Below are 19,997 nucleotides of genomic sequence, written 5' to 3'. Positions count from 1 at the left end.
TGAGGTAGTTTGATCCAGAATTTGTGTTCACGCTCGAGTGCGCAGTTCGGAGGAAGGCGGGTTTGAGGACAAAGGAAGAGGAGCCAACCTTAAAAGTAGCTACTTCTTCAGATGATGATAAAGCCCAAGGTTGGCGTATGCAGTTCGATACAGTCAATGCGGGCTTGGTCTGGCCACCCTGGATTTTGCGAGCCTCTCAGAATGGTCAGTTTTCGAGCCAAGCGCAGAGTTGTCAAAGCTAGCCAACCAACTTCCATCGACTTGCTCTTGTGACGCGGGGTCGATAGCTGGAAGGGCCGACAAAGTTTAGAGCTGGCAAGGTGCCCGCTTTGTAACCTGTTGCACAAACTGCTAAACTCGATCCACAGCAGATCAAGAGCTCGTGGTGTAATGATGGCACTAGAAGGCGGTACATGTGAAGGCGGTTAAGATCGGTGGAGACGGAGGGGAAGCGCTTGGATCCACACCGACAACCATCACTGTGGGGTAGCAAACCTTGTAAATCGGAGGTCTGCTTCGCGATACGCGCCTTGTTACGCACTTCTTGGTATGCACGTCGGAGCCTTGGGAACTTATATAGTGGACCTAGGTAAGTTCCCATCTTACAACGACACGCGTCCGGATTGCGCCAGCCTTGTCCAGCCAGATACCTGACCGAGGTGTGCTAAACTTGTCATCGAGATACGTACGGCGTGAAGGAGGCCTTGGACATTGAAATGTCGCTCAATCAATATTGGACTGTGTTAACGGTGCCTCGGCCTACCGACAGCGCACAGACACTCAATCGGTACCGTGCAGATGCTCTGTCAGCCACAATGTAGCGATATCACTGTAAGAAAAACCCCTTCTGGCGCGCTAGGATGTATTCGAATGAAATCGAAACGTGTCTTTTGCAAGTCAACTGACATGCTTGAAGGGTTGGACCGTGAAGCCGAACGAACGACTGGCATGTCCCTCGCTCAGCCCTGCGTGTCTTAGCCGCAAATGCGCACCTTTATTCGGCCTCGCATCTCTCTTTTCGGACACGAGAAAGCAGGCTGAGGATATGGCGCTTTTGAGGAAGGCCTGGACTCATGCGCATATTAGGTATATCCGAAGACAGATAGATAATAGAAATAGGTACCTGCGCACTTTCCAGACTAAATGTGTTCGAAAATTTATGCAATTTCATCGACCCCGTTTGGCACGCAAACATGCCATATCAATATCAACCGCTGCCAACTCCCCAAGACTCAGAAGATGTGTATATACGCTTGCTGGAGCTCCACGAGGGTCCTCCGAGTGGTCCCATTACCGGTCGACTGTACACAACGTTGTTATCAAAAGCTCCGAAGTTCTATACCGTCTCGTACTGCTGGGGGCCGCCGGCACACAAAGGTACCATTCACATCACAAACTCAGCACCCCCTTATGACCTGGAGAATGATAATACTCTCGAGATACCCGCCACGTTGATACCATTGCTATACCAGATACGCGGGTGGTATTTGCTGAGAGCACGCACTTTATGGATCGACAGCGTGTGTTTGAACCAGCTGGATGATGATGAGAAGACCGCGAACGTACCGAGGATGCGGGAGGTGTACATGAAGGCTACTCTCACTATAAGTTGGCTGGGGCCGGCAGTGGAGGGGATTGCAGCAGCGTTCAGCTATGCTTCTCAACTGTGCACAAACTACATACGAGAGATGGCTGAACAAAAACAAATCGTCCTGACACCCGAACAGGAGAAAGAGAAAGATGTACGCGTCAAGGTCAAGCTGGGCGATCCGGCGCTTGAAACACTGATAGGCCTTCTCGAACGGCCTTACTTCGAGCGGGCTTGGATCATGCAAGAAGTCGTTGTTTCCAGCAACGTGTGGTTCATGTGTGGAAGCGCTACGATAAAATGGGATGTGCTGCTAGTTGCGTATCTGTATCTGATTACGAGTCCGCTGTGGATATGGGAGTTTTACCACGGTAATCGGATCCATATACCCGCTCTCATGAAGCTCAGTGAGATGGAATGGATAAGCGGCGCCGATACTGATTGGTTTGGCATGCTGCTGAGGCATCGGATGTGTTTATCTGGTGACCCTAGGGACAAAGTGTACGCTTTTTATGGTATGAGATGTAAGAAGTCACTAGAAATGCTAGGAGTCGAGCCAGATTACGACCCAAAAACCACTACGGAGGTCGTGTACATTCGGCTGGCTGCCCGCGCGCTTCACAAAGCACAAGTAGCAGTTCTCCATGTGCCTCGTCTTGTTACAACCTCTCATGAAGAGAGCGACCCAAACTTCAAACGACTCACACTTCCATCCTGGGTACCGGACTGGCGCTGGACGGAAGCAACACCTATGTCGCTCGTCTTCACCGAGCTGTCCGGTAATGACGCCGGCGTAGTGCTAGACTACCATGCCTCGAAGGACTCCGATTTCGAACCCGGCTTTGACGTCGAGGCGTATAATACACCATCAACCTCCATACAAAATTTGAAGCAGTCGCCCTTGCCCAAAATGCTTAGGTTGTACGGAGTTACAGTAGCGAAAATTACACAGCTCACACCGCGCCCGTGGATATCGCGGAAAACCTCACTTCGCCAATCCCTGCTGGAACAAGCAAAATCACTGCAATTCGGTATGCACCAAGTCCATGAATGGGAGTTTCTCTTCCGCCCTCGAAATGCCACACAAATCTATCCCGCGACAGGCGAACTTGCAACGCGGGCCATGTACGAGACGTTCATGGCTGGCGACACGCAAAATGCCCCAGAAATCAAGCTCAGCGCTTCCGTAGCATTTGAAAGACGGCAGCGTATCCTACGTCTGTTTAACATATTTCACGTTCACGGCTTCCTAATTTGCTATATTGTGGTAATATTGGTTGAGCGTGTCCTTCGTCGATTTGGCTGGGTCAATCCTGAAGTACAGTTTAGGAATATGGTAGGTCATGTGACGAATCGCAAGGGCGCACAGATGGTCGATGTTGAAGATTCCGAAATAGCTTATCATGCGCTGGTGCCGGGTACATGTCGGCTTGGGGACCATGTGGTGCTGGTTGGGGGTGTTATGACACCGCTCATACTGCGGGAGAAGGGTGGAGGCACGATCACTACGTGGGAGTTTGTTGGCGATGCTTATGTCCATGGCATTATGAAGGGGGAGCTTTGGGAGGAGAGGAAGGGGAATCGTGAAGATATGTGGGTTGCTTGAATGGCAAGCTGGTTGATATTCTCTGAGCTTTAACGTACGTGACTGCAATCGTGGTGGTCTTCACATTCTGATTCACTACCGGATTTGCACTTTAGAAATTGCTGAAATGTAAGCTTGCCGCCCATAACATGTCTTGTATAAGGAACTGACCTTACCCAAAGGCTGCGAGACCAAGCAACCTTCAAAACAATCACCATCAACATTCCCGAGTGCCGCTTATCCATGGCCACCGGGCTCTTCATCCTCCAATCGGCCACAACACTATTTGTACGAGATATCTTCCCACATATGAGGAACATAGATTGGTTAGCGGATTTACTCAGACGGATGAAGAACGTGGACTTTCAGTATTTGACAACCGTTGACTATAGGTCCAACTTAGAACCCGTTGCAGTGGGAAGACTCTGCAATGCTACAAAATTGGAGAAACTAGGGTTCACATATTTTGACGGTGACGGGTTTGAGTATTCCAATGGATGTATCAAGAACTTTTACCAAATTCGACACATGCCGAGGGAATTTACTATACTGCCCGATACAATATCCGGCGGACGTATGCGAGGTTGGTACAAAGCGGATTTCAGCTCTTTCACTGCTTTGGAGATCTTGCGTGCACCTACTCCAGCATTATTCCAAGGACTGTGGTGTATCGGGTGGAAAGATCATCTTGATAGGGCGTGCTTTAAGGATAGGAGCGATATAACACATCTCTTACCCCCAAACTTACGGGAACTGGAGTTGGGATTGAAGTACTTTTCAGGTACATTCACTACGAGTGGGTCGTACATGCGACAATTCCAAGAGTTGTCTGAGCACGAGAGTCTACGGGTATTCGGCTGGATACTGGCGTTGCTTCAATTGCGGAGCTTACGGCGGATTCGACTGAGCGAGGGTCGGTGCGTTCATGATATAGCCTGGTCGAAGCAGGCTGGTGGTTGGCCAACTCGCAAGTATGCGCTGCCGGGTATGATCGGCGAGGCCTTCCTTAAAGCAGAGACAGCTGGAGATTGAGGTATTGGAGGTGCGAGGGAAGAAGTTGCATTGCGAGTTTGAGGGCCGTTGATAAGGGCTGTGCTGGAATGAAAGCAATGACTGCCATCGATACTAGAGATGGATATTTTGGTGACGGCACTCTCATCCAAGGACCTTTTTATGTACCTTCCTTGTATCTAATGATAGATTGAGTCCTAGTAGAATCAACAGAAGTCATTGGCGGCTTATAAAGCTGGAAGAGGCGATGTGCCACTTGTATGAGTAGGAACCACGGCCGAAGTGTGGTTGCAAACGAATCTGGAGAATACTGCCGCCCAAATGCTGTAGAATCAGGGTTTAGTTTAGCAGTATGAAATCGATGAGGACATATTGCGATAACAGATTGGTGAGTATGCGGCCACCAAATCAGCGCTATCACATAACTAACTAACCTAAAGTCCAACTCAAAGTAATTACAATCAGATTGTCACCAAACGAACGCGAACAGAAGAAGATGGAACGCATGCTTTGTAATTAGTGTTTGTGAGAGTCAGATCGAAAGGCACTAGTCGTCTATCACGTGATACGTGGTGGCGCTAAGACTGGTAACGTTAGCTCCGAGCGTCCTTTGAGAGGCAGTCGCCGCCGTCGCATGAAGAACGGTCAAGGACTCTACACGTCCGCCTTCACCCACCACCCTTCACACCCCCGCGCCTAATACATCCAGTCGCGACCATGGCGGACCAGTACGAGTATGACCCCATGGACGACGAATACGAGGATGAGGAAAACCGCGTCTTGCCCGAGGACTGCTGGGCGGTCATCAGCTCCTTCTTCGACACAAAGGGTCTGGTTTCGCAGCAGCTCGACTCTTACGATGAATTCACGCGCAACACAATCCAGGATATTGTAAAAGAAAACGGCAGTGTCATCCTCGAGCAGAATACTCCCTACAACCCCGATGAGGAGGAGAACCCTATCATCAAGCGTCGCTATGAAATCAAGTTTGGGCGCGTTTACCTTGCGCGGCCAACACACACAGAAGGCGACGGCACCACGGTGCAACTATATCCTCACGAGGCGCGTCTACGAAACCTTACCTACTCCGGCGCCATGTTGGCTGATATCGAGAACCGAATCATGGTCGCCCGCGAAGGACGTGAACCAGAAGAGGGCGACGACGAGGAGATGGAGGGAGGCTACACAGGTGGGCCATCGCAGATTCGGTGGGAGCGTGAGGACATGCCCATGGATGATGGCGCTGCGGCGAGAGTCTTCATCGGAAAGCTGCCCGTCATGTTGCGGTCAGAGCTGTGCCACTTGCGAGCTCAGTCAGATGCAGACTTGTTCGCTCTCAACGAGTGCCCCTATGATCAGGGTGGATACTTTGTTATCAACGGTAGTGAAAAGGTGCTCATCGCCCAGGAACGCAGTGCCGCGAACATTGTACAGGTCTTCCGAAAGAAGCAGGGCCCCATTCCATGGATAGCCGAGATTCGAAGTGCCGTCGAAAAGGGCACCCGGTTGATCTCATCTTTCAACATCAAGTGGGCAGAGAACTCGCTCGCTGGTCCCGGCAAGCGTATACCCGGCCCCTTCGCATACGCCACCCTCCCATACATCAAGGCGGATGTGCCCATGGCCATTGTCTTCCGCGCGCTCGGTATCGTTTCGGACGAGGAGATTCTGAGCCACATCGTTTACGACCGTACCGATACACAAATGCTGGAGCTGTTGAAGCCCAGTATCGAGGAGGGTTCCGTTGTTCAAGACCGGGAGACTGCTCTGGACTTCATCGCCAAGCGTGGCGCCAACTCCGGCACGAAGGACAGACGTCTCAAGTTCGCAAGGGACATTATGCAGCGAGAATTCTTGCCGCATATTTCCCAGAAGGAGGGCCAAGACACACGCAAAGCATACTTCTTCGGCTACATGATCCACCGCCTTTTGCAGTGTGTGCTGGGCCGCCGCGACGAGGACGATCGTGATCACTTTGGTAAGAAGCGTCTGGATCTTGCCGGACCCTTGGTCGCCAACTTATTCCGTATCCTTTTCCTGAAACTCACCAAGGATGTATACAAGTACCTTCAGCGATGTGTTGAGAACAACCAAGATTTCAACGTTCAGATGGCTGTCAAGGCCAGCATCATCACAAACGGTCTGAAATATTCCCTGGCAACAGGCAACTGGGGTGACCAAAAGAAGGCCGCTTCCGCAAAAGCTGGTGTCTCCCAGGTGTTGAACCGATACACTTACGCCTCCACACTGTCCCATTTGCGTCGAACAAACACCCCTGTTGGTCGTGACGGTAAATTGGCGAAGCCGCGACAACTTCACAACTCTCATTGGGGTCTTGTTTGTCCTGCTGAGACTCCTGAAGGACAGGCTTGTGGTTTGGTCAAGAACTTGTCTTTGATGTGCTACGTCAGTGTCGGTAGTGATGCTTCACCCATCATCGACTTCATGACACAGCGAAACATGCAACTTCTGGAGGAGTACGACCAAAACCAGAACCCCGATGCCACCAAGGTCTTTGTCAATGGTGTCTGGGTTGGTGTGCACTCCAACGCTCAACAACTTGTCACAGTCGTGCAGGAGTTGCGACGAAACGGAACTCTATCTTACGAGATGAGTTTGATCCGTGACATTCGTGACCGAGAGTTCAAGATCTTCACAGATGCCGGCCGTGTCATGAGACCACTGTTCGTTGTCGAGAACGACATTCGGAAGCCAAATCGCAACCACCTCATCTTCACCAAAGAGATCAGTAACAAGCTCAAGCAAGAACAACAAGAGACAAGCACACGACAGGGATGGAGTCAGGATGAGGTAGAACAAGCCACTTACGGCTGGAGAGGTCTTATCCAGGATGGTGTTGTGGAATATCTAGACGCCGAAGAGGAGGAGACCGCCATGATCACGTTCTCCCCCGAAGACTTGGAGGAGTGGCGAGAGATGAAGTTGGGCTTACCTGCAGCGGAGCGATCTACCGAGGGTGAGCACCGTCTTCGACGCCTCAAGCCACTACCAGATCCCCGTATCCATGCCTACACTCATTGCGAGATTCACCCGGCCATGATTCTCGGTATCTGTGCCAGTATCATTCCTTTCCCTGATCATAACCAGTCGCCCCGTAACACCTACCAATCTGCCATGGGTAAGCAAGCCATGGGTGTGGCGCTCACCAACTTTGCGCTACGTATGGAAACCATGATGAACGTCCTATACTACCCCCAAAAGCCGTTGGCAACTACTCGATCGATGGAGTACCTCAAGTTCCGTGAGTTACCTGCCGGTCAGAATGCCATCGTCGCTATTGCTACCTACGGTGGTTACAATCAGGAAGATTCCGTCATCATGAACCAGAGCAGTATCGATCGTGGACTTTTCAGGAGTTTGTTCTATCGTGCGTACACCGAGCAAGAGAAGCGTATTGGTGTCAACGTTCTGGAACAATTCGAGAAACCGACACGTGCCGATACCCTCCGTTTGAAGGGTGGTACATACGACAAGCTTGACGACGACGGTGTTGTTGCGCCTGGTGTGCGTGTCTCTGGTGATGATATTATCATTGGAAAGACAGCGCCCATTGCAACCGACGCACAGGAGCTTGGCCAAAAGACTACTCTCCACACTAAGCGCGATGTTTCAACGCCACTGCGAAGCACCGAGAACGGTATTGTCGATCAGGTACTCTTCACCACTAATACTGAGGGTCTCCGGTTCGTCAAGGTTCGTACGCGAACTACCAAGGTCCCACAGATTGGTGACAAGTTTGCTTCCCGTCACGGTCAGAAGGGAACCATTGGTATCACGTACCGTCAAGAAGACATGCCGTTTTCCAGGGAGGGTTTGACACCGGATCTGATCATCAACCCCCACGCCATTCCATCCCGTATGACAATTGCTCATTTGATCGAGTGTCTGCTCTCCAAAGTCGGTGCTATCACAGGACAAGAAGGTGACGCTACACCTTTCACCGACATTACCGTCGACCAGGTCTCCGGTCTGCTCGAGGATGCCGGCTACCAAAAACGTGGTTTCGAGATCATGTATAACGGCCACACTGGCAAGAAGATGCGAACGCAAATTTTCTTGGGTCCCACATACTACCAGCGTCTGAGGCATATGGTCGACGACAAGATCCACGCTCGTGCCCGTGGTCCGCTGCAGATTCTCACTCGCCAGCCGGTGGAAGGTCGTGCTAGGGATGGTGGTCTGCGTTTCGGAGAGATGGAACGTGATTGTATGATTGCCCACGGTGCTGCTGCTTTCTTGAAGGAACGTCTCTTTACCGTCTCGGATGCGTACACGGTGCACGTGTGTGACATTTGTGGTCTGATGAGTCCTATTGCGTAAGTGTTTCCTACCTATTCCTCCCCTCCTTCACAGCCCGCTAATACAGAAAACAGACAACTCAAAAAGGGTCTCTACGAATGCCGCCCGTGCCACAACAAGACCCGCATCTCCCAAATCCACATCCCATACGCTGCCAAACTCCTCTTCCAGGAACTCCTCGCCATGAACATTGCTACTCGCATGTTTACCGATCGCTCCGGATTGAGTGTGCGTGACTAGTCGTCCGACGACGCGGAGGTCCTGGGCTCTCCATCATAAGATTAGGTTCTGGATTCTGCTATCATACAAACCTCTGTCCTGGGGGGCGACATTAGTAGTCCGCCTAGATCCTCATAAGTTTTGCCTGCATGGTTATGGCGTTTTGTTCTTTACATCGTTGTCTTTTTTTCTCCCTGGGGGGACAGAATGAATGAAGAGGAAATAAAGGCTGCCGCGGAGGTTTAGCCAGGCGTTCAACCTTTTTCTATCTACGTTTGTAATGGGTCTCTCGGCCTTCCAAGTTGACTTGCGAAAAATGCATATTTATTGAAGACAAAGGGGGCATTGGTCTCTGCTTTTGTATACCTACGTAGTTTGAAAGTCAAGAAATGCTTCTCTGTGGATTATCAAACCATTGTCTGGTGTCATGGTCATGTCTATGAATGGGCATTATTTTGCTGCCTACTGCTTGGTATCTGTGACATGTATCATAACGCATCTGTGCGCCCTACCTAATATTACCACCTCCATCTCATCACCATGATCATCATCATCATCATCATCATCATCATCTATCACATGACTCCTTGGGCCCATTAGACCCAACAAGCGTCTCATCGTCCTCGAACTCAAAAGACCAGTCCTCATCGCTATCATAAGCATCTGAAATGCCATCAAGGCCACAACCAACGTCTTCCTCAGCTAGGCTTCGTCGCTTATTCTCTTCGTAACGCTCGATTTCCTACAATTCATTTTGCGTCAAGTACAGTGGTCCTGGCAGCGCTGGGAGCAAGAAAATCCGGGGGAAAGCACGCTATGATCCGCCATTAAGGAGGTGCTCGATTGCACCTTGGACGTTGCCGCCACTTCGTCGCAGCGCTGCGACGTTTCGGTCGAACTCGTAGAAGCCCATTTCGTTTAGCTGCCTGAGCTGGGTCTCGTATACTTCCTCAGGTGGCCGGTTGTCTGCTGGTGCTGCGGGTGCACCGAAGCCGTCTCCGAATCCACCACCGGGGCCAAAGAGTGCGGCGAAAGGGTTGGCGCCGCCCGGTTGTGCTGTGTCACCTCCTGGAGCTCCTGCGCCTTGACCAAAAGCAGCAAACGGGTTTGCTCCTGCACCTCCTGCACCGCCACCCATCATCTGCATCATGTTGCGCATAGCTTCCGGGTCCTGCATCATCCTTTGAGCTGCCTCGGCGAATGGGTTCGCTTGTCCGCCTTGTGCACCAGCACCGCCAAATAAGTTGGGAAAGGTGCCTGAAGCATCTTGTGTGTTTGGTGCCGCACCAGTGTTGGCACCTTGTTGCTGTAGAGCAAAAGGATTTTGGCCTCCTGCAAACAGACTGGCGAATGGATTGGCACCAGCTCCTCCGGCACCGGCGCCAGCTCCACCAAATGCAGCGAACGGGTCTGTGGGCCCGGTTGTGTTAGGCTGGTTTGGTGTCGCGGTTGTGCCTTCGCCTGTTGCAGTCGAGCCTGGTTGTGTTGTGTTGTCTGTAGCTCCTGGGGCCGGGAAACTCGGGCCGCTGCTGCCCATATTCCGCTGCATTTGGAGTTGCATACGCATCATCTCTGGGCTGAACATCATACGGCGCATCTCGGGGTTTCGAAGGACTTGCTGGAGCATTGGGTTGTCGCGGATCTATCTTAGGTTAGACCAGGGCAAGGTAAAGTAAGCGTCCGAACTCACCATTGGGCTCTGCAGCATCATATCCACTACTGCTGGGTTGTTCATAGCTTCGTTAAGTTGCGACAAGAACATAGGGTTTTCCATCTGTTCCAGCATCGCCTCAGGGTTTGTAGGGGGACCACCCATCTACTACATGTTAGTATGTCCCTGTCGAATACCGGGTTTGCCAAAACTTACGCCACCGTCTGGACCGAAAGTGTCCATTCCTGGTAGGCCGTGGAAACCGGCATAGCGCGCACCTGTTAGGCCAGCAAGAGGGTTGTTGCCTGTTCCTGCAGCAATGTTGGTCGGCACCTGTGGCGTCTGCGTGTTGCCTCCGCTTGTTGTGCTTGCTGTGCCTTGGTTCGAGGGGTTCTGTCTCGCGTTGCTAGCGGCGCCCTTGACCAGATGGACTGTGTGGCCGTCCTTGATCTTGACGCTAGCGAGTGTGTCGGGGTCTTTCAGTACGCGACCGGAGTATATCAGGCGCTGGCGTTCGGCAGGAACATCTGCGTATTCCGACGTCGAGAGCTTGGCCTTGAGGTCGGCGACTGTGGTGGTGTTGGGTAGTGTGAGTACATGCTTCTGGTCGTTTGCAGCCTTGACATTGAAGGTGATCTGCGTGTCCTCGGTGGTTGTGGCGGCGTCGTCGGCCATGGTGGCTATGCTACGAACGTGGGGTAGCGGTAGGAAGCTCTACAGGCACTTGAGCAAGTAAAGCTGTCTATTCTGTGAGTATAGGCTGCGAAGTGATACGTGTCCTTGGCGAGAGGGAGTCGTGTAGAAGCAGAGATGTGTTGACTGGAAGAGAGGCTGTCATTAGCTTTGGATACGATTGGAAGGCAGTGGAACGTCACTGGACCCGCACCTTGTACCCTGCCATCGTTAGCGCGCGCCCATGCAGATGGCGCAGCTTCCGCTTACTAAGGCATGTGAGCCAAGCTTCCGGGTGGGGGAAGGAGCGGAGGTTGACCGGGGATGCAAGCCGAGGTATCTTCTGAGCGTAGAGTAGCTATCTGCCGTCATGTAAGCTACAATGGCGTTCACGTCCTTTCTGTATACCCGAATTGATCCTCAAGCTCCCGACTGATCGTTTCTTGTATTCTACTTCCGAATTTCACTTCTATCTCCATCCATCATAAGCCTCAGTCAACCCTCAACATGAAAGGCATACAGATCAAGGAATATGTCAAGGTACATCTCTCGTCTGGTAACCTACAAACTTCACTACTGACCATAACAGGGACCAGAAGATCTCAAAGTCCTCGACCTTCCTACACCGACACCGAAATCCAACGAATACCTCATCGCCATCCATGCCTCGGCAACCAACTTCTTCGATCTCCTTCAGATTCGCGGCAAATACCAGCATCAACCCGCGTTTCCCTGGGTAGCCGGTTCGGAATTCTCCGGTGTCGTGCTCAAAGCGCCGACCTCCCTCGCAGGAGGCAAGACACCAAAGTTCAAGGAGGGTGACAAGGTCTTTGGAGCTTCTCAAGGCGGTTACGCAACACACATAGTCTGCACAGAGGAGAAACTCAAGGGAGTACCTGAGGGATGGAGTTACGAAGATGCGGCTGGCGTGTTCGTTACAGCACCAACAAGCTATGCGGGTTTGGTGGTTAGAGCAGGCATCAAGAAGGGTTGGTTAATCCCTCTCCACTCCTATTCTATCTTCTCAGCCGGGAACTAACATAATCCCACAGGTGACTGGGTACTCGTTCACGCAGCAGCCGGTGGTGTCGGTCTAGCCGCCGTGCAAATCGCTAAAGCCTTTGGCGCAACCGTAGTAGCCACAGCTGGCACTTCGCACAAGCTCGACGTCGCGCGATCGTTCGGCGCAGACTACGCTGTCTCCTACCGAGACAAGGACTGGCCAGAACAAGTGAAGAAGCTCACGCCCAAGGGCCGTGGCGTAGATATCGTATACGATCCTGTTGGTCTGATCGCTCAGTCCATGAAATGCACGGCCTGGAACGGCCGACTGTTGGTCATTGGATTTGCGGCGGGCGATATCGAGAAGATGGCTACGAACCGCATCTTGCTCAAGAACGTCAGTGTTGTGGGGCTGCATTGGGGTGCGTACGCAATAAACGAGCCGGAAATGCAAGACAAGGTCTGGGACGGCATCTTCCAGCTTGTCAAGGAAGGAAAGTACAGGGGCACTGCTTTTACCGATACCGAGTACGTAGGTTTGGAGAGCGTACCCGCTGCGTTAAAGGCGTTGGGTGGACGTGATAGTTGGGGCAAGGTCGTTGTCAAGGTACCGCAAGAAGGAGAGAGTAAGCTGTAAAGGTCCTCTGCGCATATTCCACCAAGAGACGACGCGAATGGGAAGCCTGGTTTTCTGATGATGTTGCGTAAATTACCCCTCTACTGTCTTTCTCACATATCGTACAACCCTCACCTCAAAGTCTTTGCATCGATCAGACCAGTTCGCATCCTTTGGCGATCTCAATCCTCGCAATCCCCTACCCCATCGTTTCCCCACTACCTCACCATCCCATACCAATGCACGCCTCTCTTTCTCTTTCTCCCCTCCATCATCACAGAACCTCCACGTCTTCGCACACTGCATCACACTTTCTAATTGTTCCTCCTTGACTTTCCACGTCTCCAATACTAACTCCAATGTCTTGAGATCTGGAAGCGAGGAGCTGATGTGCGAACCCCAACACTGTGGGTCGAGACGCGGATGCCGACCAGCAAGGCGCTCGGAAGCACGAAAGCGCATACGTTCGTTTGAAGGGCGGCCCTCCAGAAACTGCCCAAACGTTGGATCTAGACAGAGTTGTCGACGAGGATCTTTAGAAGGCGCGTTACCCCATGTCCACCAGTCGCTGTGTGTAAGGCGGAGAGTGAGATGCGTTATCGGATGAGCTCGCTCAACCCTTAGATTGTTAGCACATGGAAAGACCGCTTCCTGCGGTATTCCAAGACGATCTGCAACGTCTATCAAGCGCTGGGGGCCTTTCTTCGTCTCGCCAACCGAAGGCATAATATAGTTGTTGCAGAAAGTTTCCAGGAGCCTGTATTCACTCCTGCCAGCGTTGCGTATATGTCGATTTATGTCAAGCTTGGAGTGTAAAACTTCAGTCGGCACGACATAAACCCCGTTGTGCCTGAGACCCGGCTCCCACTCTTGCAAAGCATTTCTCAACGCCCCGTTTTCCAATGCAGCTTGTGGGAGCGTGATGTCTAACCCGTTTATCTGGGCTAGCTGCCAAGCGGAGAAGTTATACTTTTTCATCTGTCTGGATAGCTCGCCCACAATGAAGTGATTGATCCTCAAGGGCGTGGCATATGTCTCCAGGTAAACTGCTTTACAAGACAAAAGCAAAGGGAAAGCGATATCAGAGGGGTACAAATTAACACCAGGACTCTGATGCGAACCAAAGCGGTCGAATCGGGCAAAAGGGTTCCGGTGTTCGGGACGATCGCGGTCCACGGGATATGATGTCGTATCCGTAAGGGCGTATGTATAGATCATATCTCTGATCTCGCGGGGGATGAGCGTGAATAGTGGGCAATTGCCTTGGTCCAGAATATCTGAGGGGGAGAGGGACCAAGCAAGCGGTTCTTGATCAGCTTTGGAAACAGGACATGCTGGGTTGATTGCTTCGGCTGAGCAGATGCACAGAGGGATTGGCTTAGGGTCGTGTGCAGCATCTTTGGCGGCTCTGATTCGTGCTTGCCGTTGTGCTCGAGCACAGTCGTCGCAGTTTCCGCACCCGTTCATACCCACATGCATTTTAGTCCTGATATCTCCTTGTGTGCTGACAAAGAAGCCTTAGAGAGAATTGAGATGTGATTGAAGATCCATGAGAGTGTTGCGCGCTTATGTAGCGTCGCGAGGTAGAATAACGAGGCGCGTCGTGTGGGTGCTGTTGCCTGAATCTAGGCCCATCTTGTTCATGAACTTCAGGCATCCAAGGTAGCCTACAAGTCTGGCAATATCTACTTCCGAGGTCGAAAACTCCGACTTGCACTATAGCGAAATGAATGATTGGATAATTATCTGATGATCCTCGTGTTGACCGATATCTCGTTTAGGTGTCTTCCAATGAAGAGGTAGTTCGTTGGCTTTGTAGCCTCCACAACGACTAGGCAGGCTTCCATCAGAGAGCGAGCGGCAGGGAGCGTATACACCGTATATTCCTGACTGAAATGTATCTAGGTACCGCTTTGGGCAACGAAGTGCGAGGCTGTATGTTTCGACGAACTGCCTTGTTTTTAATTACCGTACAGATAGCTTGTTTAAGAGCATTTATTGCTTGGAGGAGTTTATATACGAAGATCATATCACTTCAAGAGCCTTGCACTGTCTAGACAGCATAAGAATTGGCTACATCGGGATGGCATCATGCATACAACCTCCCCTTCTTCGGTAACTCTACCGCTTCACTAGAGAACGAACAGTGGCCTATCTCATCTGGTAGTGTCTCAACAGCACCCCATTTCAACCTCTTAATAGCTATTTCAGAGCCTTTGGTGTTCTCGGAAGGGTGACATGCTGCGCTTATCGCTATACTGCAGCTTCCGACTAAGTTCGTTCCTGATGGATATTGAAAAAAACCCGCCCCGATCCCGATAAACAGCAGAAAGCTAGCGACCGCGATAACGGATATCATGGCAATAAGGGAGTACCCGCAAGTGATCAGCTCAGTGGGAGGATCAACATTGTGAAATTAATATAGCTTGTCAGCTCAACAAAAAAGACTACTTATGAATTGTGTTCTCAACTCACGTCGATCGCAGCGATGAATATACTCTGCGATACTAGCCAATGTAGCAGACCGCTTACTGCCATAAGAGGTAGTGCAAACCGATATGGCAGCGATAAGAAGTAGGATGATCTCTGAGCTCCTTTGGGCGGTTCAGCAGAAACTCTCAATCCTTTGCGTTCATGCGCATATGACGCCCACTCCCAGCCTAGTAGCATGCAAGTAAACAAGCTGTTGTACGAGAAGTACACAGCAGACAGAAAGACTTGCGGTGAGTTTGCTACTAGGACATTCCCAATCACCGATTTGATATCGTAGAAAATCAGATTTCGAGGGTCCACTGTCCCAAAGCCCATCTGAGCGAGCATGCGAAGAGACCTGCGTTCTGTTGTCAAGTATGATAGAGCGTAACCGAGAAAGCTAGCTACTATCGCGATTGAGATACCCACCCTGTTTGCCGTTAGCAAAACTGCGGAAAAAAAACTCAATCGACAAGATATTTGAGCGTTCTTCCGCCCACATTCGGATATGGCCGGGGCAACTTACAGCAGAAATGTAACAGAACGGCGAGACCTGCTCGGCCCATCTTTTGTTTTAAATCTCCTATCAGCCCACTTTCTCGGAACCATGACCCTGCCTAACCCTCTCCTAGTGGTTCCGATATCTTCGATTGATGTAAGGCACATATTCGTGGTTGATTTATCTTCTCTTTCTAAGAAGGATGACACAGCATCCCCCACAGTCATCAGCGGTGACTCTGTAATACCAAAGGCTGTATAAAAGATTATAAGTGTCTTGAGAAGATTTACTGCGGTAACGAAACCCGCGATTGAGAAATTCCATCTGACCTTGCACTGGGAGTCGATTTTCTTACTCAAGCAATATTTGGCTGGATAGGCCGGCCCAGAACTTACAGTCCAGTCCGTGGCGGAAGCCTTGATTTGGCCGATTACCGCATCACACTGAGTATCGTAGGGCAGAGTAGAGCAGATCCACAGGTAGTAATCGTAATACAATGAGTTCCAGGGGTCGACACTGCCATGGTAACTGAACGAAAAACCCCAGAAGAAGTCCACATTTCTGTAGGCCCCTGGGATGTAGGTTGCTCCCCATGGAATATCAACGTCATCTACGACTAGATATACGTCGCCTCTACTCCGTTGGAGCATCATGGCGTAAGCGTTGATGTAGTCAATGTTTTCAAGCCGCTCGAACTGGCTTAATCCTTCGTTTAGTGCTGCAGGGCTATCGACGAAAGATTGACGAATTGCCCAGACCGAATAACTGTGACTCGCAACCGATATAAAGACTGTGGAATTGTATCCGAAAGCATTAGGTGTTGTTACTGTCTTCGTGTAGTTCAACTTACAGTAAATGCAAAGGCAACGAAGAGAGACCTAAAAGAGACCAGAGTATAACCCGCTTCAGGCTAATTCGACGCAAATTACGCACGCTCAAAACACCGATGTCGAGCCACCTGGGGACACGAAGATACGAAATCAGTGTATGCCACACATGAAACTCGCGCACTCAAGACTTACCTCCCTTGAACGTGGGCAACGTCGACCTCTTTTCGCGTTGGTGCCGACAGACATTGCATGCAATAATTGCTTGAGCTTAATGGAACAGTACTTAGAACATTTATGACGACGTGTAGCACAGAGTTGATATGCTGCGCGTGGTCACAATCTCCTTCGAATAGTAGTCCGTTAGCACCCGCTCGGGTACTTAAGATTATAGTAACGATAAGGTTGATAAGAAAGACCACAGAAGTTGCAACACCGCCGCCGATGACGCCAAATCTCCATCCAGTGATGCGGTGTTTTCGACTCTGTCGCTGAGGTACTGGAGATGCTGAAGTCGAGCGCTCGAGTTCTAACAGAAGGGTTTCATCGCGTTGCAGGTGATTCTTACGACCTGTTGAAGATCTCCAGCCAGACGCAGACCGCCAAAGAATCTCCAGCGTTAAAATCGTGTCCCGGGTTCGTGACATCACGAATTTCTCGAGGTGAAGTCCAGGCGCGCGTCGGAATTTGCGTAGAGCAGATTGTTAGCTGCGATTTGTATGGTACCACCCGAATGCCAAGCGTGGCTGAACAGCCACAACCCCTGCCAAGTGTCACTATATATGCAGTCCATGTATCTTGTACAGGGTGGCGAGACGACCTGCCTACTTCAGAAGCGGCCGGAAAAGCCGCACAGTCACTTTGTACCAACAGTATGAGGATCAATCTAGCCAGCCTAGTTTCGAGTGGCGCAGAGTACCTGGGACACTCCACTAATCAGATGATATCCTGCACAATTAAGTGCTTTTTTGTTGCACGCAGCGAGGCGAAAATAGCCATGCCACGTGCCATAGCGTTATCTACAGGCAGCGAACAGTATGCGCAGATTTGATTTACTGATGTAAGCTTGGATGCCGAAAGTGGCGTGTTGCTCGACTGAGGACTAAAAGATCAGATGACAGTTCGACCCTCGGTCGCCTGTGTGTAGCCCGAGGGTTTCATCCCAGGTTTACCAGTTCCCACCTTGGGTTCGCCTTCCTCCAGTCCAATATACTGACTTCTTGCACCAACTGCACCCTGCTCTTCACTTCACCCCATCCCGGAACACTCTCAACTAGTAAGAGGTGCAGTTTCTCTGGATCAGAACTGTCCTGCTCTTCATACGTGATATACTCGCGACAGTGTCTCGATATATAAACAAGGCTATGAGTCTTACCAATGCCAGACCAGAGCGGGTCCAGCTCCACCCTAGCGAGCTCAGTGTCAGTGCCAGGGATAAGGAGGGGATGTTCTCCTTTACCAGTCCAGTCAGACCTGATCAGGCCAGGATGGACCAGCACTGTAGCAACGCTGGTGTAGAACCGGAGGATATGCGATAATTTAGGCATTCCTGGCCCTGGCACAAGGGGTGGCAATGGTTCGTGGGTAGGTTGTACAGTTTCCGGGTGGCCAAGTAGGTCCCATTCGTGCAAGTATTTGTACTTCATATTGGCTTTCTCCAGGGATTCCGGGTCCTTTCGTGATGCGTGAAACCACTCAGGATTTCTCGGAAAAAGAAACACACTACCTGGATCCATGGGCTGTTCTGTTGCTGCATCCGGGAGAGGGGCACTTTCAGGCTCCGCGTTACGATTTTGGGGTTCAAGCTGTACAGCTCTTAATTGGCCACCGGGTTCATCAGTCGCATGGTAGTACCAGGAGAGATCCCACACGGAGCGTTCAGCTTGCTTGCCTCGAGCAACACGATATCGACCATAGGAGACACCAATATCGGTATTTTTCCTCTTGCAATTCGCAAAGGACAAGTCAATGCCATGAGTACGCCATCCTGCCCAGCTCCAGCTTGGAAACCCCTCTCGACGTAGGCTCATCTGATGCTGGCCCTGATACCATGACAGTCCTCTTAAAAAATGATATTGAGGGATTCCCCATATAGCATGACCATGGTCTGCTTCTACCGATCGTAGAATTCCTCCAAAGGCGCGTATCACATCCTCTTCGTAGGATATCTCCCGCTGACTATAGCTTTGTACAAGCGACCAGAAATTCCTGTCTTCGAAGGCTGTACGGTGAGTATCGTAGGCCGGATACGATGGGCGGTCCTCAAGTTCGCTTTTTCTCTCGTTCTTTGTTTTCTCTCTCATTTGTACAGCGCCATGAAGGCTTTCCTTCAATTCCATGATTGTATCCTCGAACCACGTCGCTGCGCCACAATGATAGAAAGCCTGATTATCTGTGAAAACCAGGAGTCTAGCAGAGAAGAGCTTTTCTTGCAGACACCACGCGCGTTTCTCCCAAGGAGAATCTTGCAGGGCCGTCCCGAATGTTGGTTTAGAACTTAAATAGCAAGCTCCATTATATTGGAAGGTCACCTGGGGAGGTCCACGGGGAAAACTGATACCAGGAAGACCTGAGTTGGCATTTTCAGCAGTCGAAACGATAGTGAGAATAGCACTGCCATAGATGGTGTTCATTGCGTCCATGTGATGTGTGACTTGTTCAGGATTTCCTTGGTCGATGCACAATGCGTCTACCCACAAGTTCGCGATTCCTAGGGCAGCAGCCACTTTCAAGGCGTCTCTGAAGGTTTTCGGGACGTTTTCTTCATCTTGTGCCAGTGCGCCGGGTGTAGAAAGCCAGGCTTCATTGTGTTTGGAGAGTGTGAGGCGCTTCGCGTTCCCCCAGACATAGCTGAGCGCCGCGTAGTCGACCTTGGCATTTGCCCGTACAACGCAACGTTTCTGGACATCAATGACTCGAAAATCTTGTACATCAACGTGTGTCTGTGGCGAGCAACCATGGCTATCCACTGAACTTTGGTGTTCCAACGTACAAGTCTTGTGCCAGCTCGCGATCAGCGACAAATCGACCATATCGTTCACAAGTCTTCCACAGAATGTTTGCGTAGTGCATTCATCTGCATCATCATCGTGAACTTGCGAAACCGGAAGTATAAGAGTAGATTTCGTGTAACGATCGCCCACAGATAGCACCGGCCTGTAGTAAGTCCTGAACTCGGAAAGATGGGGACTCGGTGAAGTGTGCTGAGAGCCTACTATTTTGGTCTCGACAACAAGTTCATCGTGGTTTTCATACTCGATCCAAGGGCTTGCTTCCAGCACTTGGACCAGGAATCGGCAGCAATGACACGTTGAGGAGTCTTGCTTAAGTGCATCAACTGTCCACCTCCACACATACCGATGAAGATATTGCCAGCCAGGCGGATCGCACCATCTAGCGAGCATGTCAGCGCATTGCGCACACAATGGCTGATAGCGAAGTCTGACGATCAATGACGGCTTCGACACCGCGGCCTGGGAATGTTCAGGCTCCATTTTGGAGAGTTTTGGGTCAAAAGTTCAGGACAAATGTTGGA

The 19,997-nt window shown here is 50.9% G+C and overlaps 5 protein-coding genes across 5 annotated transcripts; 3 read left to right on the top strand and 2 right to left on the bottom strand.

The window, feature by feature from the left end:
* Positions 1-1,193: 1,193 nt before the first annotated feature.
* Positions 1,194-3,194, top strand: ALTATR162_LOCUS354 (uncharacterized protein; the record flags this gene model as incomplete). Its single annotated transcript, XM_043307947.1, has 1 exon — positions 1,194-3,194. One exon carries the CDS (start codon positions 1,194-1,196, stop codon positions 3,192-3,194), a length of 2,001 nt encoding a protein of 666 aa, XP_043163882.1.
* A 1,707-nt stretch (positions 3,195-4,901) lies between these two features.
* ALTATR162_LOCUS353 (DNA-directed RNA polymerase II subunit RPB2) lies at positions 4,902-8,744 on the top strand (the record flags this gene model as incomplete). Its single annotated transcript, XM_043307946.1, has 2 exons — positions 4,902-8,521; positions 8,579-8,744. The coding sequence occupies 2 exons, from the start codon at positions 4,902-4,904 to the stop codon at positions 8,742-8,744; spliced, it is 3,786 nt and encodes a 1,261-aa protein (XP_043163881.1).
* A 793-nt stretch (positions 8,745-9,537) lies between these two features.
* ALTATR162_LOCUS352 (uncharacterized protein) lies at positions 9,538-11,049 on the bottom strand (the record flags this gene model as incomplete). The annotated part of the gene is made up of 3 exons (XM_043307945.1): positions 9,538-10,365; positions 10,414-10,539; positions 10,591-11,049. The coding sequence occupies 3 exons, from the start codon at positions 11,047-11,049 to the stop codon at positions 9,538-9,540; spliced, it is 1,413 nt and encodes a 470-aa protein (XP_043163880.1).
* Positions 11,050-11,553: 504 nt separating this feature from the next.
* Positions 11,554-12,685, top strand: ALTATR162_LOCUS351 (uncharacterized protein; the record flags this gene model as incomplete). The annotated part of the gene is made up of 3 exons (XM_043307944.1): positions 11,554-11,586; positions 11,636-12,035; positions 12,099-12,685. The coding sequence occupies 3 exons, from the start codon at positions 11,554-11,556 to the stop codon at positions 12,683-12,685; spliced, it is 1,020 nt and encodes a 339-aa protein (XP_043163879.1).
* A 4,934-nt stretch (positions 12,686-17,619) lies between these two features.
* Positions 17,620-19,956, bottom strand: ALTATR162_LOCUS350 (uncharacterized protein; the record flags this gene model as incomplete). Its single annotated transcript, XM_043307943.1, has 3 exons — positions 17,620-19,404; positions 19,820-19,855; positions 19,909-19,956. The coding sequence occupies 3 exons, from the start codon at positions 19,954-19,956 to the stop codon at positions 17,620-17,622; spliced, it is 1,869 nt and encodes a 622-aa protein (XP_043163878.1).
* Positions 19,957-19,997: the final 41 nt, after the last annotated feature.

The sequence above is a fragment of the Alternaria atra genome (assembly GCF_907166805.1).
Source record: "Alternaria atra isolate CS162 genome assembly, contig: 20, whole genome shotgun sequence".
In the NCBI taxonomy this organism is placed as follows: Eukaryota; Fungi; Ascomycota; class Dothideomycetes; order Pleosporales; family Pleosporaceae; genus Alternaria; species Alternaria atra.
This window is presented reverse-complemented; position numbering and strand designations above follow the sequence as displayed.